Source organism: Maniola jurtina, chromosome 18 (genome assembly GCF_905333055.1).
Source record: "Maniola jurtina chromosome 18, ilManJurt1.1, whole genome shotgun sequence".
Classification (NCBI taxonomy): domain Eukaryota; kingdom Metazoa; phylum Arthropoda; class Insecta; order Lepidoptera; family Nymphalidae; genus Maniola; species Maniola jurtina.
The window spans coordinates 3,296,978-3,309,206 of record NC_060046.1 but is presented as its reverse complement, the minus strand read 5'-3'; the positions used below and the strand labels follow the sequence as shown (position 1 = coordinate 3,309,206).

The 12,229-nt window shown below is 35.1% G+C and overlaps 1 protein-coding gene across 4 annotated transcripts in view; it reads left to right on the top strand.

Moving 5' to 3' along the window:
- Positions 1 to 5,030, top strand: part of LOC123874467 (furin-like protease 2) — a 317,196-nt gene extending 312,166 nt beyond the window's left edge. For all 4 annotated transcript variants that reach the window (XM_045919852.1, XM_045919848.1, XM_045919851.1 and 1 more), the window contains 3 exons: positions 1,441 to 1,535; positions 1,919 to 2,076; positions 2,575 to 5,030. In XM_045919852.1, coding sequence (XP_045775808.1) covers positions 1,441 to 1,535; positions 1,919 to 2,076; positions 2,575 to 2,748 — 427 coding nt within the window. In that variant the 3' untranslated portion in view covers positions 2,749 to 5,030. The remainder of the gene's footprint in view (positions 1 to 1,440; positions 1,536 to 1,918; positions 2,077 to 2,574) is intronic.
- Positions 5,031 to 12,229: the final 7,199 nt, after the last annotated feature.

The window sequence follows — 12,229 nt, the reverse complement described above, 5'->3', positions numbered from 1 at the left end:
CGTCTACTCATTTTCTGTATTTTACATCGTAAGAGACACCTTATCATTTTTTTTCCTCCCGCCTCATACCACGATTGCCATCTCGACCTGTCGCGTACTATAAGTGTAAGCTACTGGAGTAGTAACTAGTGTTTATGTTGTAGATTCATTGTTTACTTGAATACGTAAAAGTTCTTGAGATTTATTCAATGCAGTTGTTAGACTTCGTAACATGCTCCTGTATTCAGGATAATTTGAAAGTCAACAATGAAACTTCGTGCACGGAAGCATGTTACACACTTTGTACACGATATATTGTATCGGTATTACAAAGCACTAGTTACAAAGTGCACATCCTTAACTTAATTACCTACTACATTAAGGCTTGTTGCATACCAGGCGATTGATTTTCCCATCAAAGTTAAATTTTGCTATGAAAACTAGAAAAGTGGGTTTCGGAGATTGAAAATACTGACTTTTGGAAGTGAGGCCACTTTGTAGGGTTCCGTACCTCAAAAGATAAAAGGTCTGTCGTGTCTGTCAAGAAAACCTAGGGTACCCGTTGACCTAGAATCATGAAATTTGGCAAGTAGATAGGTCTTATAGTACAAGGAAATATCCGAAAACCGTGAATTTGTGGTTACATCACAAACAAAAATTTTAATGTGTTAACGAAAAAGTCAATTTACTAAATCAACACAACACAACAGCTATACCCCGTCCTTCGATCTTAGACTGCATCTTCACTTAACATCAAGGGCTTACTTGTATCTGAAAATAAAAACTAAAAAAAAGATAGCGCCACACCACACCACGACACACTAATATGAACTTAGCTTTATAATAGGTAGCTTTGTAAAGTGGCTCTTACAGTGCTATAATATAGATTGCATCTGTCACTGGGGTTCCTAATTTCCAGAATTTTCTCGATATGTTTAGACCGGGTTCGTTAAAATTAAATATCATGATGGGAGCACTTTGAAATGTACAGATATACCTAGAAATCTGTTTCAAAGTCAAATATTGATATAGTACTGAATGTGGTGCAGTTTCGAGACCTTTCAAGGCAGCCTGCAGCTTTGATTTCACTACATCTCTTACACTTAGAGGTTTGATGTTATACCTATTCACCAGATGTAAATACAGATTGAGGATTCCAATAATTCAACGGAGCAGTCTCAAGAACTGACGTAATTTTAAAGTCCATATTATTATGAATGCGAAAGTATGTCTGTCTGTCTGTCTGTCTCTTACAAGGTATAGGTATAGCATGGCACTCTCCCGGAAAATCAGATGAGTGATGAAGGAATGAAAACCAATTGCTTCGTACGCTCAGGGATGATTCATGGGCTTTCGCTTATGAACAGAACTAAATTTTTTTTAATACAAATATAGACTAAATTATGAAATGTCACATATTATGATGAAGTTTAATATATTGTTATGGTTTCTTTTTAACAGGTTAAACAACCAATGCGTGCGGTGCTGCTCGGAGTTGGGCATATTGGCGAACTCTACGTCCACGCCTGACTGTTGTCATTGCAACCCCGATACCGGTAAAATATTATATATTTTATAGAGTCCTAAAGTATTATAAATACGAAAGTTTCTCTGTCTGTCTGTTATCTTTTTACGGTTCAGCCGCTGAGTCGATTTGGGCGAAATTTGGCATAGATACAGATAACTTGCATTCTGATCACACGGGCAAAGGATACTATACCGAAAAATTCTCACAGGATATTCAAAATACCTAAATCCACGCGACTTTTAGTAGGTACTATGTTTGCACAGTCAAAGGCCGTAAGTTGTTTAGCACCTCAATATTCATGTGGCACAGTTATGCACATGCGTTAGGCGTGTGTGGCATTTTTGATGCAATAGTTTTGCGGAATTGCTACTCGAATTCTGAGGTCGACTGTACAATGCGATTTGTTGACAGGAGAGTGCACGAGCTCGTCTATAGCGGGCAAGCGACGCAACTCGGAGTCGGCCGCCCTACACACCGTCGCGAGCGAGCGCGCGCCGACCTCGTTCCTCAACCTAGTGATTGCGGCGGCGGTCGTCGCTCTACTTGTGCTGTCTGTTATGATGGTTCAGGTATGAAACTAGAAGTATCTTTTCTTTACTTTATTGTCGGCCAAGAACGCGGTACTTGTGTTTTTATTTAATGGTCATTTAGCATGAAATAAATGTGTGAACATATTTTAATGCCGTCCCGACGCGATATTGATTCACAGTGTTCGCTAGGTTTTGTTTTATAAGAACAAGAATTATTTTTATTTCCATAAATATTAAAGTGACTATGGAGTTCGTTGAATTAAAACCATTTAATTTAAGAATGCTTAATTTAACCATTCTTCAACACAATAATTAAGATTTTGTATATATAATACGAAATTATAATCTTTGACCATTCTAAATAACTTTTTGACACTGAACTAAATATGCAGTCACGGTTGGTTTTCAGTGCAGTTTTTATAACAAAGTACGTAACCTACCTGAAAACTAATAAATCACGGTTAGGTCATCAGTCCGTAATGCGATAGTTTTATAGATTTTTGTAAGTTAACAATACTAAGTAACTTTCTATTACAGCTACGCAGATCGCGCCAAAAACCGCAAGCGCGTTCCAAAGGCGCCATATACTCCCCGCTCGCGTGTAACGACGAAGGCGACGTCGCGGTGCTCGGCTCGCGAACGACCTTCCTCGCGAGCGACGGCGAGCCCGAACGTAACGAGCACGAGCCGCTGCTCGAACATTCCACATAGCACTCTGTGATGATAGAGATAAGTGATCTTGACGTAAGCTTTACGTAACTACGTTTAACGCGTCGCGTCGTATCCAATTATTATTAAGCTGGACTTTCGTGGGTCTCGACCGAGCGCCGGTGTGAGGTGTAGAATGCCCTTCCGGCGTCCGTGTTTTCTGACACGCCTAGCCTAAATACCTTTGAGGCAAGAGTGAATAGGCATCTTGTCAAGCGCGCTCTAACCTTGCTTTTTTTTAGCATCATTGCTTTTTTAAGCATGATTAATGATGATGATTTTCATAGTATTTCCCTACTATGAAAATGTATGGCGTCCACCGCATGCGTCTGTTACGGGGCGCTGGCAAGGATGAGCTGGGAAGTACCGCCATGTTTTTTCATTGTCAGCGTCCTTAACACGCGTCAATCGCTTCGGCCGTGATCTACGGAAGCTTTAGAAAACATGAAAGTCAAGCACGCACGGTGAAATAGTTACTTACTGTAAGATTTTGTAAACGCTTTTCAATTTGCAACGTCACATGGCGATTCTTCTATGAATAAAGAAAGAAAGAATGACATTCGGACGCCATAAATGATTTTAATGACAGAGAATCAGAATGTATAATAGGTGATCAGAGTTAGAAATGACGTAATGATCTTTACAAGTTAAGAGTGCCTCTCCACCCAGGCAGTCGTCCTTTAAGGCCGTTCTACGCCAAAGCAACATACATTGAGGCATATGTCATAGGGATGTATATGTAATATTCCTAGTCTCAATATTGTCTCAGCATAAAATAAACTGCCGCGTGCTGCGCGGCAGAAATGTTCTCTTTTGTAGCATGCCGCTATGTCGCATGTTGTTGCTTTAGTGTAAAACTACCTTTAGACAGTATATTTTAACATTTGTTTAAGAGAATGCTTTATATGTTAATATTTCGCTGTGCAGGCTTGCCTCTTAAGGCGCGCACCACTTGCAACTTTTGTCTACATACCTACATCATTTCGTCCGCATAAAGTATATGATTGTGCGTGAAAGTACGCACAATCTGCGAGGCGATTTCAAAGCTTTTTCTTAGATTTGTGAGCGACAAAAGCTGCTGTGTGTGCGCGCCGTTATAGTTCTCAATTCGTTGAATAAGGCTATTGAAATTAGTTCAAAATATATACTGGAACAATCATCCACTCATGTCGAAACATACTATTCTAGCAACGTACCGTATGCGTCCAACTTAAGTGCGTAATAAGATAGTTTTATATTCCTTTAGCACACCAAAGCATTCGCATGCGATACATCGTCACGCGTTAGCATAAAAGCATTAATCGTTTCTAGGTACCGCGTGCAAAATGCGAATGGGTCGGTGTCCTAAAGGCGCTAAACTTTAAGCCTGAAATCTTAGAGCGCACTTTGAATTTGCTTATACTTAAGACACTGTTAAAACGAGACAGCGTTACCGCTGGCATAAATCTGTCTCTTTTTAACTGATACTTAAGTCTAAGCAAAGTCAAAGTACACTCTATAGATTTCAACCTAAGTTGACATCAACTGAAAAAGGTACTCGTTGAATCGAGTATTTTAAACTCAAAATGTCCTAATAGAAGCTAAGATTATATATTTATATGAAAAAAAAAGATAAATTAATGAATTTGGAAAGTAATGTGACAATTTCTGAATTATTTTTTATCATAATGTATTTAGAACTACGAAATCTAATTTAATAAAGTCATGATTTCTTTTGAAAACAAGAAAAAAATTATGTCACAAAATCATTCAACATTAATGTTTAGAGTGTTTTATCGTAAAGAAATAGACGTAAATGGAATGGTCGTTTTAAAAGTAATAGATAATAATTTATGTTTAGAGGACCAGTATATATAAGATTTTATATATAATTATCTCAGGAGGGATGGGTTTGGGATGAACTTAAGTAAGTCTTTGCTTTTCACATACCTAATGATTAATTTTCCATTTTGTACAAAATCCAATAAATCATTAGAATATGTACATTTTACACAATGATATAAAACATTTTGTAAATTGAAAAATACTACTCTGTTTTACATATTTTTTTTAAATAGTTAAAAAAGTGATGTTTTCTCCTGAGCTTTCAGTCCCAAAATATGACATTAAAAGCATTTGCGGCGTGTCAATGACCTATTTTGTAATGTAGATAGGTGTAAATAAAGTATGAACAAAATGTTCTGTCGGGCTCATGCCCCGTGCCGTATATATTGTGATATGGGGTTATAATAAATAGGCATAATATGTATCGTTTGTTGTTACCAAATGAATATACTAAAATCCACTAAAAGAAGAAAAATAATTACCTATGTAATTTAATAAACAGCCTGTTTTTGTGCAAATATGACCTTGGTATTTCTATGATTCAAAGAATTAAAACAATGCTTGCATCGCTTGCTACACCGCACCTAATGATTTTTTAACCCCATTTCGATTTCTAAAGAGAACACCGCTGAAGGGAGTTGGTTCTACAATTTGTATGTCCGTGGAAAAACAGGCCTGGCACAAGTACACCAGGCAACCAGGAAATTGCTTTCGGTGGCGTGCGGTGCGGTTATAGAAAAGGGAGGGTTAAGTTAAACAAGTCCTTAGAACACTGGTACATAGTATGGCGATATCAGACGATGCATTGTTTACTTCGTCGGCATCCTTTACTTGAAATGAATCATCTGAAATCAAATGAATCAAGAAATGAATGTGAAATGAACACTATTATGTTGAATCAGACGTTGAATTGTTTTCGGCCTCACTCTAGTGAACATTCACTCGAATGAACCGTTTACCACCTTTTATGATTATCTTTATTCGACTTAATGCGCATCGTATTGTTAAAGTTTGGCGTAAAACCTATGTGACAGACAAATGAGAATATAAATATCCCTAAAATATAGAAAAATATAGTATTATAGTATAAAAGTTTTCGTATGATGTAGTACGTACAAATTGGGGAAACGAGCGTGTTTATCGAAATAATATTTCTAGAAAAAATACTCTGCAGAGGTCGTACACCAAATTGACATGTTATGGAGCTAATAAAATGTCAATGCGGCGGATAAACACCGCCAAAGATTTTTCCTTGTTGACTAAGGATAACATTTTTTGTTATGTCAAACACTCGTCTTGAGTCTACTTTACTGTAATTACGTGTGGGGGTCAAATGTTATTTTATTAACAATTTTCTTTGCCATTTCATCACAATTATATTATAAAGGTGAAAGTTTGTGTGTATTTGTGTGTGTGTATGTTTGTTACTCCTTCACGCAAAAACTTCTAGACGGATTTGGCTGTGGAATGGAGATAGATAATATCCTGGATTAGCACATAGGCTACTTTTTATCCCGGAAAATCAAGGAGTTCCCACGGGATTTTGAAAAACCTAAATCCACGCGGGTGAAGTCGCGGGCATCGGCTAGTAGAGGATGAAATGATTTTCTTCTTCATCATCATATTTTTTTTCTTATTATAACAAAAATACGTTATTTTTTCTGACTACGTACCTAGGCGTACGGTAAATTTTATCTACCTAAAATACAACAAAATCAAATCAGTTTATTTGCTTTCGGGAGGTCAAAGTATTCTTCTTTAAATAAAAGTCTTCAAGTATAAAAGGAAAAAGTATTCTAACAAAATAAATAGAAGGTTAAACCCCACCGTTTTTCTCATCTTAAAGAGGAACTCTAGACGGTCTAAAATAAAATTAAGGAATCGTACCCGACGCGACCCCGGTCAAGGATTCGGCCGGTCAAATAGCAACCCTTATTAGCCCGTTGTTTACATACTAAAAGGAAAATTTTGCTTACAGTCCCCTATAAGACTGTAAATCTTCGCAATTGTCTTGTTAGAAATCCGCTTACGAAGCTCTGTCCCCTGCAAAGTCAATAGTTAAACATTGAAGCCTCAGCGTAAGTTAGTTAGGTTTAGTTTGCGCAGGGAATCAATAACGCCTCACGTGGGTTTTGCTTACAGGGACCAAGTTTGCGATTTCTGAACCCTGGGCTTAGTAAGTTATAATTGATATTTACATACTTGTACTGGAATCACCTACATAAAGATTCTGAGTCATATTCACATTATAACAATCAAGAAATTAAGGAAAACTATGAAAAAATTATGCTGTTCCACAAGAAAATATTGATCGCAAAAAATATGTTTTTTCTTATTTAACTTTACACGTTCTATTTTTGTACATTTATTAGGTTACAATAAACAATGCATATTATGAAATACATAATTGAAAAATAAAATGGATACTTACTTAAAACAATTTTATAAAACGTTCATTCAAAATGAATTTAGTTTAATGTTCAAGCAGCCATAAAAATATCATAAATGTTCCAATAATAATAAACATTAAAAAATTGATATACCTTGTCCTTCTTTTTTATGCTCTCTTTCAAATTGTGTCACAAAATTTATTTTTTCGACATATATTTACATTTAATAATTTCATTAAGTAGAGTATAATCGAAGAGTTACCAATAGATAAATTGTACAACATTATATTTTTAAACCTCTATCACGTGACGGCAATAGCGCTAAAAATTAATTTTAATATATTATTTTCTTAAATTTTGAAAATATTACAAGTAAGTAAGTACTTATATTGAATTTTAGACAAAATAAATGATACTCTCAGCCTTTTTAAAAATTTCGTCATTTTTATACCATGTACAAAACCAAAAATAAAATTTAAATTTTTATTTTTTGTCACACTAAACGAAACTATAGTCGATTAATTTTTGTCACAAACATGAAAATATAACGCTTATCACAAAGTTGAAATAAAAGTGATGTTTAAAATTGTATCAACGTAGTTAGTCATTTAAATACCTTGTCATTACTTGTCTTTATTTTTTAAGGAAAAATGGTTAATAATAAAGTTTAAACGTGTGAGTTTTGAACTTACATTGCACGTCTTTAACCAGAATATAGTAATTTTAATGTGACAAGTCGAAAATTTGCAAGCAGTTACGGAATAAATATTTTTTAAAGATTTCTTGTAATTATTGTCTGCAAGAAACAATTTTAAATATCCTAAAAATAGCCGTAACTGCACTTATTTTAAACAATTCAAATTATAAATAGTGGCCAAATTTTCGATTTGTTCCTTATTTAAATATTTTCATCTTAATAATATTGTAGCCAAGGCCGAATTTCTTTTAGTTTAAATTTACCTAATCTTTTATTTGAAGCAAACTTAGAAACAAATTTATTTTATTTTGTAAGCAAAGTCTCAAAAAAGATTACAAACTTACAAATAACACAAATAATAATTATTTTAATAATGTAATAGTCATAGTGAAATTTTAATTTTAAACCTAAAACTTATTTTAGTCTAAATAGAGAAGAAAACAGATTATGAAAGAAAAATATTCTCAACTAAATAAATGTTACCAATAACATCACAAATGTAAATAAAAACTTAGTTAGATTGTTGAATTGTTTAAATAAATAATGAATGAATTAAATATACTTATGTATTAATAATATTGTCATTTATTAAATAAATTGACATTTATTTAGTCACAAAACGTGAAATAAATATTAATCTCTTATTTTCTATATCGCGATTTAACAATAATAATTATAAACAAAATTATGGATTTGTAAATCAGATGATTTAGGGTCCGAAAATTATTTTTGTTTAAAAATACGAAAATTAACGATAATATTTTACCAAACTGTCATACTTTTGTTGATATCGTACATAATAATTCTTGTCGCATACAAATAAAACAAAAATTCATGCCTGGTGCAGAGTTTATCAACAATAAATTGTTATAATTATGTTACAAATTCATTAGCTAAGGTTTGTCAATTAAATTGAAAATTTGTACATTTTGTGTATGTTTATTTTTAATTTAGATTTTTTATATTATTATAATAATATATTTAAATGTTTATTTCTTTTTTGTTTCTTATTTGTTGTGTACTTAGTGTTAATCCTTGACATCTGATTTGGTAGAGTTATCTATCATCTGACAAAATATGCATAATTAGGAAGGAATTTTTTTAGCAAAAATTTTGTTATTATTATTTACTTGTGTTTTGATCTGTCTGTATAGTGATTTTATAGTTTGTTTTAGTCCAAGCGGTTTTTAATTAAAATTGTATTTTTGTATGAAATATTCTTATGTGCAATTAATATTTATAATAAAAAGCAATTCTGTGTCAAATGTTTTGTTTTCTTTATGTATTTTAATACCCCATTACAAAGCTAGTGTAATAGTTATTCAGAATTTTGACATCGATGAAACTTTCGCTAGATCAAAAGTCTGTTGCTTTATCCAACGTTTATTTTAGTATAAGTAAAAAACCAAAAAAACATGTCGAATAATTTTACATAATGAATATTGTATATACAAAATTTCAAAAATATTTAATGATTTACAAAGTTATAAGCTTGTTGTTAGGAGTCGTCCTGGCAAAGACATGGTCGCCCCATGCTAGCGGCTGTGAGTGAACGGGACGGCTGGCGTCGATCGTACGCGCGGCTCGAATCAGCTGGTGCATGCGGTCATTCAACTAGGTGTCCAAACTTGCAGATTTCAAAGTATTTTTTATGAACAAACTACTTTCGGGTTTTGCTTATACTAAAACTAACAGATAGGTAGATGACGTGAAAAAATTATCACATCATCTTTTTTTTCTTAACTTACTACTTAAAAGGTAAAGTAGCGTCTCCTTGAAATGCGTAAGACGCGGCCCATAGGACGTTGTTACCGTAAACTGACAATGAAAATATCATGATACGATGAAAACCTAAAACCTAAGGCTGAAATCTATAGAGAGTATTTTGCCAAACTCTAGTTTCAGTTAGTTAAAACGAGACAGATTAATGCACGCTATATAACGCTGTCCCCTTTTAATGGTGTCTTAAGTATAAGCAAAGTCAAAGTGCGGTCTATAGATTTCAGCCCTACTGCTTAATTGTAGCGGTCTACATTGGCTCCCCAGCCACACTCTCCGAAGGAATCGCTGACCTGAATGGCCTGCTAGGATTTTGGAGTGCGCTCGGCTGGCTGGAGTGAATCGGCGGAGAGCTGCACTCTACCTACAACAGACGGCTACTTACGTCTAACCCCCCGTCCACACACTACCCGTGTGGCATGGGAAGGAGCGAGGAACGGAGGCAGTGACGTAGTGTGGCCGCGTTACTCGCATGTTCCTCGTTCACGCCCATCGCTCCCTATTTTGTTGGTAAGTATGCAGCACAGTTTAGACGTCCATCGTGTTGCAAAGGCAAGCGACCTGGTGCGGCGGCATCGCGATTAATTGCGCGACTAGAGTAGTATGTGGACGGGGGGTTAGTGCTTAAAGGAATCCCAGCCCGGCTAGCATGGGCAGTAGATAAAAATTATATCCCCGATTATATCCACTTATTTCTATGACATCAGTGGATATAATCGGGGGATATAATTTTTATCTACTGCCCATGCTAGCCGGGCAGGAGAAAGAAGAAGAAGACCACTTCTATACCTATTCAATACCTAGTCTAGTAATTCATTCAGTTTATATGTCGTCCAGCTGAGTTGACCCTCTGCTGACAGAGTAATCAATCTGCTTTTATGTCATCAAGCTTAGTTGTCTTTTGGCTTACTGGGGTCCCTGCTTTCATGGAAACAAGCGAGAATTGACTTTCAGTGAAAAGGTCATTCTTATAGGTATTCTAAATACTGTAAAAGATTCCTCTAACAAATTTTCTGACCAAGAATAAACAAATTTCGACCCAATTTGCCCGTATCGAAACACAATAAGGCCGATAAGCCCCAAAAGACGGTAAGGCAACCCCAAAACAGAATATTGTCCAAACTCCATTAAAACACAATATTGTGCGGCCGGCACCGATCTCTAAATGTTAATGCAGTACAATACTATGCAAATACCATCCCTCTGATATTGCCCTCATAATAAGGGACTGTTTGCGGGATTCGATACGGAGGGAATAGGAATAGGGCAGTGTATAGTGAATTCTTGGTCATTTTGCTGTTTTTTTCCTTTCAAGGGACTTCAAAAACTCAATTCGGCTGTATAGATTTTCTTGGGGACGCTTGGATGAAACTTTTTGTCGAATACATTATGGACTTTTTGTTAAAAAAATTACCTTATAAAATTGTTTGGTTTATTCCCAGTTATTATCACCATCATCTAATACTGTCAACGTTGAAAGTCGAAATTGCACTTAGTTGAGTCACAGACAGTTAAGGAACTCAACAAAACGTCGAGGCGTCGACGTCACTGACAGGCGTCAAATAGTGGTTAAATGTTAGAACATTTGACGAAGGTAGCCCTATCATAGCCCTATTTTTGACCCCCGACCCAAAAAGAGGGGTGTTATAAGTTTGACGTGTGTATCTGTGTATCTGTCTGTGGCATCGTAGCTCCTAAACTAATGAACCGATTTTAATTTAGTTTTTGTTTGAAAGGTGGCTTGATCAAGAGTGAGTGAGCTATAATCCAAGAAAATCGGTTCAGCCGTTTGAAAGTTATCAGCTCTTTTCTAGTTATTACTGTAACCTTCACGTGTCGGGGGTGTTATAAATTTTTAATTTTCACTTGTTCTATGATTTAACGTCACTATAGCCTAATATTCGACACATCGTCGATTCAGGATCAAACCGAGAATTCCCCATCCACTCTAGTGAGTCGTATAAAATTGGTATCATATTTGTCCTTAGTTTAAAAAAATATTATCATTAAATTTTATCATTGTTATAAAAATTAAAAAAAAAACAATATTAAAAAGGAAAACCAATTACAATTTACCAAAGTTGACCTATCTTCCGAGCTATTTTATTACAAGTTGAACAAACTTGAGAAGTTCGCGTGAAAGATGTTTGTCCAAGGTAGAAAGAATTTAATAAAGAATTCTAGAGCAAAATGTTTTCAGAAAAATGTGCCTTAGTACTTACCTAAGTCTACAAAGTATTTTTAATTAGTTAGTAAAAAAAAATACGTTGATTGCTATGAATATGATATTACGTAGTTCGGAAAACTTTAGGAATTTTAAAAATGCAAAACGACTTTACAAATGATTATCACACTTCACACTATCACACTAATATTATAAAGGAGAAAGTTTGTATGTGTGTGTGTGTGTACGTATGTTTGTCACTCCTTCACGCAAAAACTACAAGATGGATCGGGCTGAAATTTAGAATGGAGATAGATTATATCCTGGATTAGCACATAGGCTACTTTTTATCCCGGAAAATCAAAGAGTTCCCACGGGGATTTTAAAAAACCTACATCTAAGCGAACGAAGTCGCGGGTACCAGCTAGTTACATAATAAAAACATACAGTCGAATTGGAAATCTACGTTCTACGTTCCGTACCTACCTCAAAAGGAAAACGGAACCCTCATAGGATCACTTTGTTGTCTGTCTGTCTGTCTGCCTGTCTGTCTGTCTAGCGTATAAAGTTTGTATATCGCTCTCTCTGTTTTTGTATGGGATTATACCTAATCTCTCTACCGAGAGTGCC